At 25.8% G+C, this 21,445-nt stretch overlaps 1 protein-coding gene across 1 annotated transcript; it reads left to right on the top strand.

Moving 5' to 3' along the window:
- The first annotated feature begins 1,835 nt into the window (after positions 1-1,835).
- On the top strand, positions 1,836-16,673 carry LOC129972855 (eukaryotic translation initiation factor 3 subunit K-like). The gene is made up of 8 exons (XM_056087152.1): positions 1,836-1,994; positions 2,103-2,201; positions 3,606-3,726; positions 4,862-4,936; positions 7,122-7,188; positions 12,632-12,709; positions 15,841-15,966; positions 16,593-16,673. Exons 1-8 carry the CDS (start codon positions 1,942-1,944, stop codon positions 16,622-16,624), a joined length of 651 nt encoding a protein of 216 aa, XP_055943127.1. The 5' UTR covers positions 1,836-1,941; the 3' UTR covers positions 16,625-16,673.
- Positions 16,674-21,445: the final 4,772 nt, after the last annotated feature.

Below are 21,445 nucleotides of genomic sequence, written 5' to 3'. Positions count from 1 at the left end.
CGATTTTATTACTAACATAGATTATATGATATAGCATCGATTTTATTACTTTTATTGAATTAAATGATATAGAAATAATTTATTGAAAGACTTAGCCATTCATTGCAAAAATAACAAGCAGAACACTAACACTGTTTATTCTGAATAATGAGCAAATAATATCTGTGGTTCCGTTCATTTTCCTATCTTCTATGTTCTAGTCGATTTATGCTGCTATCACTTATTCATTTCATGAGAGAAAACGCTAATTTTAAATGTTTACCTTATTTTTGTTTCAAACTTTCAAGCCTGATATTATATAATAATGTACAATTTTGTGAAAACAGTATTAAAAATTCTTCATGGAACATCGTTAAACAACATCGTAAAAACTACACTATAAATTCTAAATTGTGATGACATGCTGTAAATTATGAAACGATATAATAGCTTACTATTCATTTTTATTGGCTTTACTTGAAGCGATCAGACAACTCAGATAAAAATTTTGAAATTTTGATTCTTTATATTAATTTTAAAAGAATACGAATTTCTAAAAAAATGCCCTAGCGTCTTAATTATTTACGTAAGGTAAAATAAGTTAATGTTAAAATATAAAAGAAAAATAAATAAAAAAATTAAAAGAAGCGAAATTAGTGTAATGAACCGTGTATAGATATAATTTTTTTTTCTTTTGAAAAATTTGTCATCCAACTTTTACTATAAACAGAAAATATTCCATTATTATTTCTTTAAGCAAGCTATCAAAAGCATCGAAGAGTAACCTTCATTTTACAGAGAACTTTACTCATTTTTAAATATTAATAATTTAATTTTCATAAATTTAACTAAAAAAAAAAGGATAAATGGTTTTGGGAAAATAATTATTAATATAATACTTCACATACTCTTTATTGTTTTTGAACCTGACTTTTCTAAATCATTTTATTAGAAAATCTTATTTAAATGCAAAATTTCGTTCTCTTCGACTTTAAATCACATTCTTAACAATATTGTAAATAAAATCATGTTGTCAATTTTATGGAAATCCAAAATTATATTTGGAAATGTGAGATTACAGTAAATGTCCTATCGAGACAAATTACTGTAATCTGTAGTACATTTGAAAGTCATGTTAGTCAAGTGGACCGATGTAGTTAGTAAACTCAGAGACTCTGAGCTCGAATCACAAAGTAAATAAAAGAAAAAAAAAACAGAAATATAATAGAGTTAGGGTGCAAATAATCAAGCAATGTGTTTGCAAATTCAATATTTCATTTCTTAACAAGCAAACGGAAATACTTTAAGGAGTATTTTAGTATTGGGAACCAATTTGAAAAATATCGGAAAAACTATATTGTAATATATCATATCATGCAAAACTTATCATGTCAAACTCTGACAAAAGCTCGCAGGACAACAGGAAAAATAATATCTATATAATATTTATGGTTGAAGGAAGGAAGTTTTCGGTTATGGCGTTGGTGTTTCTTATAAAGATGATGAACAGTTGATTGCTTTTTTCGGAATTCAAATTATTTTGGAGGTATAAAATTTAGTAATTGTAATGACCTTTTCATCTTTTTTGCAGAAATTTTTTTAAAGCCATCTGAGAAGAGTGCTTGGTCTATAACTTTCTTAAACCTTTGGATCTTTTTCCATTTTCAAGCACGCTTTCACTAAGCACTAGTGCGATATATTCTAAACATAAAATATAGTTATCCTTTATTAATCATTTTTATATCTAGAATAAATGTAATGATAGAGATTATAATAATTTTTCTGAAAGTGTTAGTATCTTTCTGAAATATTTGTAAGAATGTTTAATGCTAGAAAAGTTTGCAGAATAATACAGCTCAACTCATTTATTTTTTGTCGTGTATTGGAAACCGATCACAAACGGGCACATTTTCTTTAAAATTTTATGCAAGTTATTTAATTATTTACGGAATAAAATAAAATATGGCCGAAGCAATGAAAGCAACAGTCGCCTCAATGTTGAAAGGCATAGATAGGTTATAAAACATTTTTAAGTGTTTGTTGTTTCTTGATCTAAATACTGTATGGTTTGATTTTGCTTTCTTGTGTATATATCTGACATTTTTGGAAATTATTTATTTTAGATATAATCCAGAGAACCTTACAACATTGGAAAAATATATCGATATTCAAGCGAGAGAAAATGCTTATGATTTAGAAGCAAACTTAGCAGTTTTAAAATTGTGAGTTAAACTAGCATATGTTTTATTTTTTATATTAATAAACATTTATGAAGAAAAGCTTTTCTGTTTGTTTCTTCATTCAAAATATTTTCTTACATGATCTGATTAATATATTTGTAATGCAAGTTTCTGTTCACCTTTCTAGCCTTGCTATGTAAAGGCTTATAATTTTAATTTCTATTTCTGTGTATATTTTTCAAAACAAATTTAGAAAATTAATTTTTTAGCAGCTTTGATTGTGAAAGCTGGGATAATATTTTTGATAAATTGAAGTGTAGTATGAAATATGGTCTCCCTATTATTTTCATAATATTACTGAATCCTTGATAGAATTATTTTATAGCAATGTTTATAAAAGTTTTATATTATATTTTCGACATATTCTAAGTTCTATTTTTTTATAAAGTTATCAATAATATGATTGATTGTATTGATTTATTAAGCTGCATTCATTTACTTGTATCAGCTTGAATTTCAAAACATTTTATTTCAGTATGCATTTGTCAAATTTGATTATGTCATTAATTTCTCATCATTTATATTTTATAAACTTTTTGATAGGTTTCCTGAATAAGAGATTACTTTTATTCCTTATTTGTTTTGTTTTTATTTGACACTTTATAGTTAGAATTTTTTATTATAATGCACATTTACTTTAAATGAATTAATAAATGTATGTGAAAAAGTGTAAATTATTGCCAACACTTGGTCAACTTTGACCAAGCATTGTAGGTGTATTCAGCTCTAAATGAAGAGAAATTGAATTTAGTTTATGGTCTTCACTGATGGGTTTGAATTTTCTCATTTGGCCTTATTGGCTCATAATGGCCTTATTGTAATGGTAGTTTGGCTTAACTCAATTTTGCTGTAGTCTTGCTTAGATTTGAATTTTGAACTAATAATTTTGCTTATTATTATTATTGTGTAATTTTTATCTTTGATTTATTTGTTATCAATTCAAAATATCAATTTCTTGGGATTTTTGGGTCATGAGGGGTCAATACTTGGAAAAAAGTCAGATCCCTCACAGAAAAAAATCCCTGGTTTGAATCCCTACTTGAGGGTGTCCCTTGATAAATTCTCCAGCCCGGACTCATCATTTTCATTTTTTCCCTCATTTTATTTGATCTAAATCTTTATTGATTTTAAGCTTAATATTTATTTCTAATTTGTTTAAGTTCATTTGTGTTTTAGATGTAGCAGTATTAGCACACTCTAAATATGATGTATCTTTTAATAGTTTTGACTCGGGAAATATTTACTTCAAATTTATTTTCATAAAGAATGTTTTTGATTTACAGTTTCTATATCTTATGTACATTGGTTCTGAAGAATTTGATAATAACTTTTTAATAAATTCATGTCTGAGTATTTAAATCTTTGATAGACTTTTAATTTTTTCAGGTACCAGTTTAATCCAACTCAGTACCGTCTGCCTGTCGTGCAGATGATTCTTTTGAAAGCTCTCACTAACTTGCCACATACAGATTTTGTGCTCTGCAAATGTCTCATCGATCAACAGAATGTATCCTTTCTCTGTTTAATCTGTACTGGTGTAATTTTTTAAAACCTTCAAGGTTTTTTTAAAATTAATTTCATTTCTTTGCTTCTGTTGTTTTGACCATGTTTTCTAAAACTACAAATGCTTGCCTTATTTAAAACCATATTCATATATGCCAACTGGTACTACATATTTTTATGCAGCATAATTATTTCAGATATTATCGAAAAATTCTACAAGTTGTGGATAAGATTGTAAATTTCTGTGAGAACTATTTACCTTCTTAAAATGGACTTTCCTTCAGTCAACGATTTACTTCCCTATTTTGAGCATGCTCAATGATGGAAGTTTGCAATTAGCAGGAAATTTTTTTCTCTATTGAGCATATGCTGCATTAATCATAATTTGAGAAGGTGATGGTTTCTTATTGATTGTGCAATGTTGATATCTTAGATAATTAATGTTTGAGATTTGCATACTTTAAAACTGTGATAATAATGACTATAACATGTAGAAATTAATTTATGAATTTACTTCCCAACTTTCTCTTAATGAAATCTCTTCATATATATATAACACTTTATATTTTTATTTGATATGAAAAAAAAACACAATTATTATTTTAGTAATGATGAAATACCATTATGTGCGTCCAATGATAATTAAGATTGTTGTTTTGGCAAGTTGGATTAATGTACATTTTATTCCTGTCGGCCTGTTGTACTGAAAGCATATTTTCGTTCCATTAAATGGAAAAATTCATGATTTATATAGTAAGAGTATTAAAAGCCATGGCAATATGGCCAGTTATTTATTTTATTAAGTGTAGTAAACACATTATTAATAGTTATGTAAAATTTATCATATCTATAATTTTAAATTAAAGCGCTTAGTATTTATACTTTTATCTGTGTTTTTGTTTTTTTAAGTGTACTTAAGATCATATGAATTTTACTAAGGATGAACATCTAATTTTCAAAAATTTAAAGCTGATTTCTTTCCTTATTTTTTCATTGATTTCAAAAGGTCCAAGAGTGAAAAAGATTTAGAAATAATTTTTTTTAAATGAATATTGTTTTTTTCACATAAAATTTTACAATGCATAAATTATTTAATGATTGTTTGAGAAATATATATATTTTCTTTAATTTATAAATAGCTAGAACATGATGATATAAAAAGTATTGTATATCTGCATGATTTGCTTGAAACATGTCATTTTGAAGCATTTTGGGTAAGTCTGTTCAGAGTTGTACTATTTCTAAAATAACTTTCGTTGATATAATCACTCTTCTATGATATCATAATTCTTAATTATCTTCTTATTTTAAAAAAAAATGTTTTGTATAAGAAGAAAAATTATTAAAGTAGTTTTTAGAATGGTGTTGTGTAATAAGATGTAGCAATTATTATGTGATATGCATTTATAAATGATATAATCTCTCAGTGTATATCTGTATACATACACATACATATGCAGAATGTACATTAGTATATAGTATTGATTAGTATACTAATAACAAACCTAGACATAATTCCTGATAACCTAAATATCATTTAGCTATTTTTTTTCTAATGGGAAATATATGCTTCTAATGGATTAAAAATCTGCTGTTAGGCAACAATTTGAATATACATCCCGTGTCTATGCATGTATATGTGTTTGCAGGTTTTTGTGGGAGACAGAGACATAGGATAAATTACTGTTTAAATAAATTGTTTGAAACAGTCCAGGAAGTATTCATGAAAGGATGAAATATATTCAAGAAAACAGGGAGGGGGATGCTGCTCCCCTTCCTGTCAGTCAGATTGAAAAAGCTAATCCATAAAAGCTTCCATGCTAAAATAAGCACAATCACATTAAGTTTCTTTAGAAGCATTTTATTTTAAGGAAGATACAGATATAGTTTGAATGAATTCTGCAAAGCTACAAGCTTTATCCTCCATATTAATAATTAAGGAATCTGTGAATTTGTACATTCTGTAGGACAGATTGTTAGACATAGAATTACCAAATTTGTAAAATTATAATTCAGTTATTTGTTTAGCTTCCATCAGATTTTAATTTTCAAAATTACTCTCAGTATATTTTACTATAATACATTTCATTATTTTAAAATTCAAATCATTTTCATTGTTGCTACAAATATTTCATCTTAGATACTTTTTTCCCCCATTTTTTTATTACAGATATGAGGATATTATTTTTAAATATGCATTTTTAATATGATTTCTGAATTTTTTTACTTACAATTAATATTTAACTTCAGAAACAAGCATTGATGAATATGTTTTAAAATGTGTACCTTTTTAAACAATGCTGCTCTTTTCTTTTATATATGTGTATGTGTGGTTATAAAAATATAGTATTGCTCTTTTGCCTGAAAATTGCTCTCTGATTATAGTACACTGAATATTTTTTCTTGAATCAGGAAAATTTTTATTCAGTAATCATCTGAGATATTATGTAATTATGAAACATATACAATAAATAAATACTAAAGTTATTAATTACTTATAGTGTAATCACTTCCCGTTTCAATTCAAAGTTCAAATTTTAGATGAGGTGAAAGAAAATAAGGAATGCACATGGATCTGTGCAGGGCTTAGAGCAGTACTTGTTACATGTCTGTCAAAACTTGAAGTACAAAAATACACTGAAGAATCCATCAGCTAATTCCAAAAACTGCTCAGTTGTTAGTAATCTAGGAAAGAGGATCTCAATATTTGAAAGAGTGATTGAAAACAAGGAATCTATAATTTTTTAAAAATAATTTTTATATCTTATGTGCTTTTGATGTGTAGCAGAGGAGCAGAAATTTTTTAAAGATATATATAAAAATTTATAAAAACATTTGTGTATCTTTTAATATTTTGGAAGTTTTGCAACTATTGATTTTGATTTGTGAAAGCTTTTTAAGAATTTCATATGGATCAATTGAGGAGAAGTGTTTTTATTGTGTTATCATTATTATGTCAACTACTGATTTTGATTTGCGAAGGTTATTCTTAAAAATTTCATATTAATCAGTTGAGAAGAAGTGTTATTTTTAATAAATATTAAATAATAAGAATCAACAATTTAAAAGACATAATTAGTTAATTGAAATCACACATGCAGTGTAAAATCTAGATAATTTGTGTCGTTTCTGTTTCAATCCTTTTGATAATTTATATTTTAAGCATTTAATTAACAAAAGTTATGGTATGTCTTTATATTTGAATGCTCATACATATTTGAACATATACTTTATATATTTTTTTTATTATATGCAACTTTTTTCACCATACACTTTAATGTTTTCCACACTTCATTTGTTTTGGATTTATTATAAAGAGATTGAAAACATCTTGTACTTGTTTATAAGCATGTTCAATTGCATATTATTTACTATTAACTGTCTTCTGCTTTTTATTAGGATGGAATTAAAAAAGTTACACCACTGATCAATGGAATTGCAGGATTTGAAGATTCTATTCGAAAATGTAAGTGTGAACTTCCTAGGGTTGAAGGCTTTCTGTTTTAGTACTTTGTTTTTATTGAGGAAGGAGAAGGATTATTTAATTTTAATCAAACTTTTGAGGGAAAATCTATCTACTGAATATTTTTAGTTAAATCTAATAATTGTTTTAATTGCTTTTGTTAGAACTTATCAGTTATGAAACTTGATGATAAAGATTCATATTTAAATTTTGACAGTTTTTTTTTACTGTAAAAAAAAAAAAAAGAAAAAGAAAAAAGAGTCCTTGTTGTAACTTGTTAGCGTTGACAGATCATGATATTTAGAATTATATTTCAATATTTTTATTTGCTATTAAACATTAATGCAATGTTTTTTCAGCTATTTTATTAATATTCTCTTTAATTAAACATATTAGAAACATTCATCGTCATGTATAATTGTAAGCAGTATTAATCCCCACTGACAAAAGTTTTTTTTTTCTTCTTTGTATAACGTAATGCACAAAGAGGAAAAACACTTATGCTTAAAATAGTTAAGCCTTATGACATTTAATGCCTACATTTACTATCTATATATAAAAATTACTATCAGCCAAAAATGTTAGTAAGCATTTAAAAACAACTGGTTGTCTAGTTGAACTATTAATGCCTTTAGACTCAGTTTTACTATTTTTTAAAAAGTAATAATGATTGTTTCATTGAGCTAAATCTCAAGTAAAATGTGTTGGTATGGATTTTTACTCTTGTGCTTTTTACTTTTGAATTAAATATCAGATTTTCAATTATTTTATAATTATGTTTGGAACTACCTATGAATATTTTTATTTTTTTCTTCTTTATTGCATGATTACCTAATTATTTCTTGCCACATGAAAATCTTCATTTTGAAATTAAAAATTATTTATTCTTTAGAATTGCTGACAAAGTAATTTTTTTCCATGTGTATGTAAAAATTTTGTAAAAAATTGTGGTTTTTATTTATATATACCTGATAACATCTGTTTATATCTGTTTTAACTAGCAACAGTGGGGAGTGATTGCTACTTGAAACATTTTTTTTCTTGTATAAGGGTTAACGAGTTCTATATTTTATTTCTCCAAACCTAAAATTTCTGTATTCTTTCTGTCATTCAAACATTGGTTTAATGCAAATTACAGTTTAGCTATTAGTTTAAGTGAAAATTCAATAAATGTGTCGATTTTTTTTTGACATTTTAATAGTTAAACATTTTGCAAGCTTAAGAGCAATATGAGATCATGCAAGATTTTGAGTGTCCTCTTGATAAATAGTTTTCATTAATGCTGAGTCATTTAAAGTTATGACTCTTTGAAGAGTCATTCCATTAAAAAAAATTTTAATACATTCTTAAAGAAGCATTTAAAAATGTGTTTCTTACATATAAGAATTGTTTAAAAAATGCCTTCATAAAATTTAATGATTTGAATTTTTGTCTAGCTAGTGAAATAACCACTTTCTTTGTTTTGGTGAAATTAGCTGGTAATTTGCAATATGTAAATTTCAATGATGAAAAGTTTCTATTTCACCAAGAAGTCAGAAGTGATTCTGTTTGGAATTAATCCAGAATTTTATGGAGAATCACTAATTTTCACAAATTTTGATTAGATTTAAGATTTTGTTTTGATCTCTAAATTGGAATTTTTTCAAGTGATAACTCAGCAATTGTGATAATTCATTTTCAGTTGCATTCTCAAAAGTGAACATTGAATATTCCTTTAGTGAAAATTTTATTTTTTGTCATTCAGAATATCTTCTGCTAAGTTCACAAGCTTAACTGAACGTGGTGTTTAAAATAATGAAAATCATCTTCCTGTTAATTTAATTATTATCATTTGAATGCCATTGAAGTTTATTAGGAATTTCGGCAAGGTCTATCCTTTAAAAAAAGGAAATACACATACAATGTATGGACTGATTACGTACAGAAAACCCTACCTCTAAAGAAGTGTCTACTTAAAATGAATGGTTTGAATTCTGCTCTACATAGTAAAATAACCATTTTCATTGTTTATATGAAATCAATAGAGAATTTGAAAATGTAATTTCAGTTGAATTAAAAGATCTTTAGACCGAGAAATCAAAAACTATCAAATAGTTTTTCAGTTATCTTGTAAAGAAGTTGAAGATATTGTTTTGGGTTGAAGTATTCAGACTAAAGAAAGATGGGAATTTGAAATACTTAGTCTTGATAACTGTAATAAAACCTGTTTAACTTTCTTTATCAGACCTGCTTTTGAAACTCCATTTAATTATTTAAGTGATATATATAATGAACAGTTTTGTTAATTGATAATCCGTATGATGAGATTGTAAAACATTATTTCCTTAAACAAAGGTGGATGCGAAGTTTAGGTCTGAAAATCCTATAAATTCCATTAAGATGCTATGAAAAATTTGTTTAATATAAAGTAATTTTACCAAAATTTACTTCCCTTTCTCTTTCTGCTTTTACTTCCTTTCTGATGCCTGTTAATGGGGATACATCAGATTCAAATGGAAAGATTGAATGAAAAACCATTGTCTTTACCAAATTACCATTTTATATGAATACTTAAGATTTTAATCTACTACTTATAAGTTCAATGAAAAGACATCTGTGGATATCCTATATTACAGATACTTTGTTTACGACATTGCCAAAATTGTGTTGTTATAACAATTGCCAAAAAACCTTAAGAAGAAATAAATGGAATTTAAATTATCTGAACTTTAGCACTTAAAAGAGGCTATTCTTCTTTTACTGACAATCAAACTCAGTCAGTTCTGCATTTCTAAATTTTATTTTAAAGAATTGTTGCAATACAATTCAATCAGATAATCTACTTTTGCTACAGTAAATGTAGATAGAGCTGTGGTATTAAATGGAAAGTCCATGCAAATTGTTCTTTATTATGATTTTAAAAGTTAAATAATTCTCAATCCAGCTGATAAGTGCAACTAATGAAATTAAAGTGTCATTACAATTATGAAAAGGATAGTATCTCACAGTGCCAAGATTTCCTAGGTACTCTTCCATGTATAGTGGAACTATTGCATACTATCATAAACAAAAGATCCACATTTTGAATATCGATTAATTTAAAAGGCTGCCACTGATGTATTAAAAATTCACTTTGTGTATAATGTGAAACTTTATAATATTTTGTACCAAAACAGGTGAATATTCTTAAGCAAATGCTGTGGAAATCTGTAATATTTCTTCTTTTCCCTTTGTTGTATTTTTGTTCTATTTTCTTCCTCTCCTTTTCTCTTCTTCATCTGTCAATTTTTCTAAATACATAATGAATTATTTTATGATGAAGAGAGAATGTGTGGTAGGAAGACAATGGTTCAACTCTACTGAAGCTTCTACTTCCTTTTCACCAACTCATTTTGTATTTTTATCTCATAGATGTACATTTTACATTTACATTTATAATTTTAAAAGAACTGTATGGTAATTGTATTTGATATTGATTATTATATGGAGTTACAAGAATTTAAACTAATTTCTGGATTATCAGTAATTTTTATCTTTTTTGCCTGAGTTTTAATTCCCATTAAAGTTTCTTCAATACAATTTAGATAAGAATAGAATACACATTTTTATATTGCAATTCATTCTTTATTAATTTTATGAATAATGAATTCTGAAAAGGATCTTCAAATTGATTATATTTTCATTTGAAGTATTATCTTATGCAGATCTTTATAATCTATTTAGTGACATTCAAAAACGAAATGAAAAACATTCAAAAAATGAAATTTAAAGTTTCATTATTATTGATAAATTTATTTTCCTACAATTGTTTTTGTAATGATTTATTTGTATTATTATTATTTGACTTCATTATTGTTTGACTATAAAATTTCTTCTTTTTTTCTGTAATTTACTATTTATTAAATATAAAAAAAACAACAAAAGAAGTTATGGGTTATATTGTTTGTTAAGTACAGTGGTGGCCAAAATTGTGGACACTTTTTTTTTTTGAAAATCAGTATGTTTTGTAACTTTGTATGCTTATAGAAAGTGTTACATTTCACAAAATGCAAATTATTACATATCATTTTAAAGAGAATTTAATGCTGATTTCAATTTAAAAAACAGAATTCAAGTATTTGCAATACAAAAAAAAGTTATTCTTACTTTAATCTGAATAACAAACACAGTGATGAAATGGATTGTAATTTCTAACTTTCTTGACAAATCTTGTTCCAGGAACCAATCAAATGTTAATAACTGCTAGCAGAAACTGACATCATGTTTAAAGTTGGAACAAGTCATTATTGTACTTTTTTCTATAGAAGGGAGAATGTTTTTTATGTAATCAAATTGCAAGTTAGAAATTTTGTTAATTTTTAATATATAGTTTGAATTTTTGTAAATATTTCTAATATTTAGTTAAGAAGCAATGACATCAAATACAAGAATAGATTGGACACCTAGAAAGAGAACTAAGATTATTATGTTACAAGAAAGTGGTCTTTCCTATGCTGAAATTGCAAGACAAGTGGGTGGATCAGTGACTACATCTGGAGTCCGAAAGTTTTGTTTACAAAAACAGGAGATAAATTCAATTAAAAACAAAGCAGGAAATTTTCTGAAAAAGGTGCACTGCATCTGTTGATGATTGAAGAATAAAATGACTATGTTTCCAAAATAGAAGAATGCCATCAGAAGTCAATTGAATGATGCTGGCATTTATGTCAGTTCAAGAACAATCAGGAGAACATTATTAGATGTTGGACTAAGAAGTAGAATTCAACGAAAAACTCCTTATCTCAATTTACAGCAGTGTATAAAATCATTACAGTGGGCAAAGGAATGCATTAATTAGACTGATGATCAGTGATCTCAAGTTATACGGAGTGATGAAACAAAGATATTGTTATTCGGTAGTGATGGCAAAAATATGTAGGGCATAGAATAGGTGAAGAGCTATATCCTGACTGCATTCAGGCAACTTTGAAGAATTCAGTTAGTGTTATGATTTGGTCATGCATGTCAGCAGACAGTATTGGTGTCCTTCATGTTATCTCTGGGACATTAAATGCTAGAAAATATATTGACACTATTCTAGAGCCAAAACTTACACCTTCCGTTAGTGATCTCTTTCCTAATAACACATCATTTATTTTTCAACAGGATTCAACTCCTTGCCACTAAGTACTGATAACTCGCTGCAGTCATCAACATCTAATGTATCTCAGGAAATATTGCTGCTCAACTTTTTTTGTATTGTAAATATTTGAATTTTGCTTTTTGTATTGAAATCAGCATTAAATTCTGTTTAAAATGATATATAAGAGTTTGCATTTTGTAAAGCGTTACATTTTATACAAGCACACAAGGTTAGAAAATTTAAAAATTATCAGAAGTGTCCACAATTTTGGCCACCACTGTAGTTTGGCTGAAGTTGATTAAGTAATAAATAACTTGCTTATTCTTAATATGCTTTTTATTTTAGTTATTTGCCATGTTGTGAACATCACATTTCAAAGTATTGAGAAAGATACACTTTCTACATTCCTTGGAGGTCTGCCTGGTATGATAATTTTTTTGTGTCTTGTGCTTTCATTATTTATGGAAATAATATTTCTATGAAGAATTTTTAAAATTATCTTGAGGAAAAAAATTCCAAAAAATTTCTTTTATGTTCTGTCATTTGTAACATACTTTTTTAAAACCAAATTTAAATCTTTTAAAGTATTTTTTTTCATAAAATCTGTCAGTAAATATGAGAATGAAGTATTTATTGTTGAATTAATATTGGATTCTATTTTAAGCATTGAAAGTTTGTTTTATAAGCTCTATTAATTGAACTGAAAGTATAATTGTCTGCACTGTTTACTGCTGTTTTTGAGAAGGCAAAGATTCTACTTTTTTTTCATTACTAGGTATCCCTTAAAAAAAATCCTTATTGTTATAAAAACTTTACTTTTTGATATAGTCTTTTATCAATTTAATAGAATATTATAAAAGTGAATATGTATATATAAATATTGTATTTTTTTTATCTGTTGGTTAGTATTTTTTGCAATATTAGGTGATACAATCATTTGTGTGCGTGTGTTAAATAATCTTCTTTTTGTACATTTTTTTTTAAAATCATGTTCTGAAATATTTAAAATCTAATACTGTCACCCATTCTAGTTGTCTTTGACTTGAAATAATCTCCAGTATGAAATACAAAGATTTCACTTATTTTGCTGAAACACTAATTAAGCATTTCTTTTATTTCTTTGACAAATATTCTTATTTTTCTGGAGATAAGAGACAAGTGTGATTAAATCAGGTGAAGTGTTTTGAAAAATTTATGCTAATTGTTGTATTGGAACTGTATTTTATTCTAAAAATTTGTTTCTTTAAAAACATTTATGATATTGTGTCATAATTGAAGAATAAAGTAACAAAATTTAGTGATTTTTTTTCTCTGCAATGTTTTAAAATCTAGTAAAAAATAAGTGATCCACCTTGTTAAATGGTAGGTTTTTACATTGATAAAAATATGCACAGGAAAAGGAATTATTAATATGTTTGTGTGACATCAGCTTGTTGGCAATCCCAATCTAATTGAAATTAGATAAAACTTATTACATTCTTAAGGTTATAAAATGTTGTACTTAAACTATAAATGTGCTCATTTTTGTTTTTGACAATGAAAAACTTTATTTGTTGCTGTTGACACTGATGTTGCATTAATCATTTTCTTGCAAAATATATTTTTTATTGTAAACTCTCCTATCAATTGCATTTCTCTTAAAAATTATTTTTAATTTTATAAAATCTGAAATTAGAGTTTATAAAATTATTGGTTTTAAAGCATATTACTATAATTAGTTTTTGCTAAAGTTAACAACAGATTCATTACACTTCTTAAGGTTCACGAATGACTATGATTTGTTATGTAATGTTGATTTTTCATTTAGGTTAAATATTTGATTTCAAGCAGCTTAACTCAAATTCTAATCATTGTTAGCCAATGAATTTAATCTTTTGAAGTAGTTTGATTTTTATATCATTTTGAATTGCAAAAGACTTAATTTTTGATAAATTTTATTATTTTTGATTGTAGTTAATTGACATCAATGAACTCTAATCCAGTTCCTACAAACTTTCCTGTTACACCAGTAAACATTTATCCTCAAAATATTTAACTGTGTCATTATATCCATTAAACTTCTCATTGTTGAAGATATTCAATCAACTGATGTGTGGAACTTAAGAACCATTATTCCTTAATCTGAGATAAATACAAAGGGCCCTTAGATATATAGTATCATACACTTTGAAATACTCTCAAACTAGTTTTCATTTCCAAGACACTTTTATTAAAAATAATATACTCTTGAATGTTTGAATCGAAATGTAATTTCTTTAATGTAAATTGCAGTAATTATAATTTTTTTTTGTCATTTTTAGTGAATGATATGGAAGTAATATTAAATTTAGATACTCTTGAAAATTTTACGTGATTTATATAGATTAGATTTGTAAAATAGGAAAGGAACAAACAAGATGTGAGGAAGCTATGCATGTATCATGCCAATAATATTTATAAAAATTATTACTGATAACTTTTTCATGTAAAACAATGCATTTTAATATTAATATGCAGATTCAAAACTATGGATAGACAAAATAAGTTACAACATTGAACCCATGCAGATGAAAACTCTTGGTCTGAAAATGCGTGACTAAATCTCTTTGAGAAAGCTTGCTCAGATGAAATACACATATTCCCCAAGCTTGTTAATTGGTAAATTGTCAATTTACCACATTGTCTATGATATTGTCTTTTTCCTATTAACTTATATTTTAAAGAACTTTAATTTAAGTTGAATATTCTATTAGAATATTCAACTTAAGTTAGAATTTCAAAATTCTTATATGGTATTAGAAAAATTAAAACATCATGTGACAATTTACCACACTGTCTATGATGTTTAATTTTTTTATTAAATTAAATTTTAAACAACTTAAGTTGAATTTTCTATGTTAAAATTCCTATATGGTATTTGCTTATCGCTGTAAACTTCGTGTTAATAGAATAAAAGTGGGCATTTCTAACATATAGAATAATATGGCTATGTTGATAGCATCATTGACATTATTGTAATTCCTTAATTGACTTTTAATTTTTCTTTGAGTTTAAATTAAAAGGGGAGAGAAAAATGACATTTTTAATTGGAAACTGTATATGCTATTCCAAAAGTTAATTGTGAAATCCTTTCCAGTGATACCTATTTATCTTCATAAACCTGTATTCATAAATCCATAGATATTGACAACAGAATTTTTTTTTGTGTATTTTTTTCAGCCTAGTTAAAAAACATATTTAATGGGATAACGTAAGCATAACTTTCTTTTAATGCTCATAATTTTGGGTTGTAATTCTGTCAGACTAATAAATCATAAGTAATTTGTTGGTCAAATGATTTAATATCATGTAAAGGAAGTTTATTTTATCAAAAATATTGTTATTTAATTATTATTTGTTCATCAAGTAAGAAAATTGTAATTAATAATTTTTAGTATAAAAAATTCTCAATTTTTTTTAAAACCATGCTCATAAAAATTAGATAATAAAATTGTTAAGACATGTAAATGTTTTCAATACATTTTTTTAAACAGAATTTTGTTAATCATTTTATTTTCTTTTTCTTTTTTTTTTAGACTATCAGTTGCAAGTGTGGATGAATAAATATGGTTGGAAGGAGACTGAACAAAATTTAGTATTCATCAGTAATCAGGAAGAGAATATCAAAACAAAGAACATTACAGAAAAGATTGAATTTGATAGTAAGGATATTTATTTTTATTTGTCTAGCTTCTTTGTCATTATTTGCTAATTGTTCTTATATGAGAAGTATTTTCTTATGGGCTCTACTTTCTAAATCCAAATATAAATATTCTATTGTTGAAGAATGTTGTTAAGTAAAATGATGTTTTGTTGAGAAGCATTTTTTAGTGAGTTCTTCTTTCTGAATCTAAATTTAAATATTCTATTATTTTATTGTTAAAGAATTTTGTTAAGTATGAGGGCGTTTTTAAATCTTCTAATAGTAATTAAATATGGTTACTTTAGCTGCATTTTTATGATTAATTTAAATTGAAAGCTCATTTTTCTGAACTAGTCTTTTTTAAGCAATAAAAATAATTTTTCTACATCATTGCTAATTGTTGCTATTTGTTTTGTGCTTCTCATACTAATATGCTATAAAAATATATTTAACTTAATATAAAAATTATTGGCTAGCTTATTATTGCTTTTATGAATTTTATATTTTTATCATTCAATAAAATTCAGTCTTACTTTTCTGTGTTTGGATTCCTCTTAATTTTTTTTCTTAGGATTTAAAATATATTACTTGATCATTGTTATTTGATATTGCACTGCTTGATTTTTTTTTTAAACTTTATTTCAGGTGTTGCTGCTATTATGTCCCTCACAAGATAACTGTATGTGTATGTTTGTTCAATAAATGAATCTTTTTTATTATTTAAAAGTTGTTGATATTACTTTTTTATATGCATGACTGCAGATGTCTGGTTTTATTTGTGTTGTCAGTGATTTTTGGCAGTCTACATTTAAAGCAAGCCTGATTAACTTTGAAAAAGCCCATTTTATTTTATTTTTAATTTTAGCAATAAATAATTATCTACTATTAAACTGAGAGATTGAAATTGCATTTTAATTAATCAATGTCCCAAAATATTTTGCTGAAAAATAACATTTGTAAATTGTGATTCAATAGTTGTAAAGATTCTGATGTCTTTTGATCGAAATTGCAAATATCCAAAATCATTTATGGCGTGATAAGCTGTTGCTGGCTCTTTATCATTAATTTGTTTAATGATATAAGACAAATACAGTAATTTTAATCATTCATAGAAATTTTCATTATGAATCTTTTAATATTATGCCAAAATTCATTCATTTGTAACTTTTTAAAATCCAAACATTACAGAATTTTTCTATCCTTTTCAAACTTAAAGAACATGTGTATTTGATCTCTTCTTTCCAGAATGATTATTCTTTTTATCTGTTCTAAATTATTTGGTTCATTTGACAAATATAGTAACTTTTAATATATCTTGATAGACTTTTAACTTTTGATATATCTTGTTTGGTAACAAAAAGAGGTCTATAAAATATGAAAATTTTTATTGTAATTATAGAATATCACTGCACAAAATATTAATATATTTTTTAACTAAATGTTGAGATGTTTTGAAACATCTCAACATTTGTGTCTCAATCTCAACAAACAAGCATTTGTGTTGAGAACGTATTTTTTTCCTTAATGATATAACTTCTGATTTTTGATTCATTATTAAATATAGAATAGGTAAATTTAATGAATGCATGGATATTTGTACTTTATATTTTTCTGTGGCTACATCCTGGAATTTCATTTTAGTATCTGAATCAGTATCAGTATAGTTTTAGTATCAAAATTTTCTGTTCATCTCTACTGGAAAATTGATTATTAAAACATGTAAAGTAAACATGAGCCATGCTACATTTTAGTTTCTACATTTGGTATATATATATATATATATATTATACATACTTATAAAACATGTATATATACTTTAAATAATTTATATAAATGGGACCATGAATCAGAGTTGCATTTCAATTCATTGATATATTAGTTACTATCTAAATTAACTTATTAATTGTTTTGAGTGAAGAATTAAATGGAAACGGTTTTGATTGAAATTTTGTTGGACCTGCTATGAACACGCACAGAGATTGTCACATTTGTATGTTTTTCTTGATAGATATCTTTTTTATATGATATTTATAAGATGAATATAACTCTCAAATTTAAAAAAAAATCTGCAGCTTAATACTAGCTGTAAATTGCAAGGTATAGAAAGTAGATATTTTGCTACTTGCAAGATTTGAACACATTCAAAATGTTCTATCATTTAATCCATTGGAGCTAAAGATGCCAAATTTGATGAGGAAGTACTACTAAAAGCAGTTTTTTTAAAAAAATGTTTAGCTAAAAATTAAAATGTTAATGTTAAACCTCTATAAATTTGTAATGTGCTTGAAAATCATTTTTTACTCTTGAAAATTTAAAAAAAAAAAAAAAAAAAGTTCATGTATGCAAGTGCATGCTGCTACAATATCCAATACATTTTTTGACTGCATACAGTCTTTGATATATTTAAGGGTAATTTTTTTAAACATAACGAAGAAAATAGACAAATCAAGCTGAATTATCATATAATGATGATTTGGCTATAGATACAAATCTTTTATCTTTATTTAATTTATTTTTTTTACGTATGAAAAATGTTTATTGATCAAGAAATTGTAATAGCTACGTGGAAAGCAGTCTTAAAATGGTGTTTTCCTAAATATTGACTCATATTTTTGGTGCATTTGCAATTCCATCAGCAGTATTTGTGCAGCAATGGTCAATATTTTAACCACTTCTAATTATGGTCAAAATTATACATGTGTAATTAAACTGGTATATGTTTTTAATTTTTCTTACAACATTTATTTGAAGTAAGCATAAAATTTTAAAATATATATTATTGCAATATCTATTTCTAACATTTTGCTTTTGTTTAAAAATGGCTTTATCATGCAGTTTTGAATTGAATAGCTTTAGTCATAAAAAAATTACTTCCAGGTTTTGAAATTTAGTTGATGGGCCTTGGGCTTTATTTAATTGCAGCTTTTGCACAACAAAGATAGTTTTCCTTTTTTTTTTTTTTATGGTTGATGTATGAAAATGTTTGCATGCGATTAACGTACAAGTGAGATTAAGTCAAAGAATCTAATTTACAAAATTATAAATGAATTAGACGAGAATAAATTCTATTAATAAAATTTTATAAGATATTTTTTTTACCTTCATTTTATGAATTTATTAGAAAAACAAAATTTTCTGTTATAATCTAAGTGAATCCAAAAATAAAAATAATTTGCTAATACCTTTTTAAATGGAAAAGTTTTTATAATGAATAAAAAAAAGTAAATTAAATAATATAGCAATTTTTAAAATGTACATTTCAAAATAGTTATTAAGAACATTTTAATTAAGTCAATAGAACTATTAAATGCTTTTATTATTTACTATATCTTCCTGTTGAAAGTGGAAAGTCTTATGAGAGTTTTTGTAATGCCAATATTTTTTTTTTTTTTTTTTTTGATCTTACATAAAATATGCACTTGTAGTTTGAGAATCCTTGGTTTATTGCTAAAACTAAAGGAAAATGTCCAATTTTGAGTACAAAACAGGTTATTAAGTCCGATGTAAGATAACTTGATTTTAATTTATTTTCATCCCCCCTTTCCATATACAAAGAAAGTTTAGTATGAAGAATAATAAATCATTCATTTTTGCATGCTTATGTGCAAACAATGTTTTATATATGTTTTAATTTCATAAGTTTGGGGGAATTGAATTCATTTACACAATTGCCAGCCATCCTTTTTAGATTTTAAATTAACTATTGAATACTAAACTATAGAATGTATACTTTTTTTTCTTCTTTTCTTTACAATTGATGGAGTAGTGTTCTATGTAAAATAAAATATTCAGCTAAGTAAACAATGTTTAGTGTTCATCCAGGTAAATTTGAACTATTCAGGCGGTTTGATGAAAAACTGATCTGATAAAGTAAAAGCAAAATTTATGTTTAAATCATGTTCTGCTGCATATGTAAGAGACATCTTGGTGATAGCTACCTGGGGGCCCCACAATGTGCTTAGTTGCAATAAAAGTTATAGTCATCACAGAATTATATAAATGCAGTGCAGAATTGTTAAAAAATCCCATTCTATGTTAAAGGAAAGTTGAAGGGGCTTTAACCTTTGATTTTACATAGAAGTTGTAATGCAAAATAATACTATACTAACCCTGCTTATTCATCTCTTTGTTTTATTGAAGATAAATCTTATTCTATATTTGATTCAAAAACTTTAACAAACTTTTTTTTTTTTAAGTAGATGCACTGTGCTGTAAGATATCCAAAGCCATCTTTACATATTGCATGACTCTTAATATCACTGCAGCCTAGTGATAAGCTAATATCTTCCAAAGCTGCAAATTAGAAAATAATGTCTTATTTTAGGTGATACAAAATGGTTTTATGGAAGCTAAGCTTTTGTTACATGGGCCAGATTAAAACCCTTGGATTCTTAGGCAATGTAAATCTTGAGGCCAAACCAAATATTGGAAATTGAGGATTGGTTTTAATTTAATCTCTAAGTAAGCAATTATAATTTAAAAAATTGATGAGCTGAAATAGCAATGCATTAAATTGTGGAATTGGTCTCAGTACATTGCATATAAAAAAAATGCAAAGGTTTTATACAGGATGGTAAAAAAGATCCAAAAATTTTTTAACACTCTCTAAATATAATTTAATTATAGATTTTTTTTTTAAATTATAGAGAAATATGTTTTGCAGAATTTTAAAGCAGTGCAATATAAAAAAAGAAAATTAAGTATATCATTAATTTTCCAAAATTTAAACGATAATTGATTTTAATTTGAATAAGTTAGGGTGCATTTTCTTTGCAAATTCAATGAAAATATGAAATTAAACTATTCTGAAAACAGTGAAACTTGTTTCAAAGCTTCCAAGTCACATAAATAAAGGTATAGGACCTGAACCTTCGTTGCCTTTTTAAAAATCTGGTTTTGCTGTTACAGTAGTGCTCTTTTTGCTTTTGAGAAGGCTTTACTTTGCTTTTGCTCGAGTTTGCTTTCAGATTCAAGTTACTTTACGGAAATTTCGAAATTCTCAACTTTTGCATGTTTTTCATTCAATTTTTTTTTCAAGTTATTCAGAAATAGTTGGTAATTGATATTGTTTAAAAACATTTGTTATTCATTTACTTCTAAAATTCCTATTTATTTTTGTATTTGAAGGGGAGGAGTAGATGATTAAGTTTCTAAAAAACCTGCAGAACAAGAACCAGTTATCTAATTTTAAAATTAACAATAATTAATTCAATCTGGACCCATTTTATCATATACGTCATCACAACTCGTAGGTCACAGAAACGTGGAAAAAAAAAAGAAGATAGAAATCTGTTTATGATGCATAAATTACTTTTCAAGCAATGCAGCATTACATTTTTTTTTCTATTAACTTTTTGCTAAAAAAGCTGTATTCTTCACTTGTGTTGTTGAATTCGTTCCTAAATAAATAACTGTATTTGATTCTCAGTAAGAAACTGATTGAAAAGAAATCAATTCCATACATTAATATGTGGTGAAAATTAAAAATGAGGACTGCA

This window comes from Argiope bruennichi, chromosome 6 (assembly GCF_947563725.1).
Source record: "Argiope bruennichi chromosome 6, qqArgBrue1.1, whole genome shotgun sequence".
Lineage (NCBI taxonomy): Eukaryota > Metazoa > Arthropoda > Arachnida > Araneae > Araneidae > Argiope > Argiope bruennichi.
Note: the sequence above shows the minus strand (reverse complement) of the source record. Positions and strands in the feature narration are given on the sequence as shown.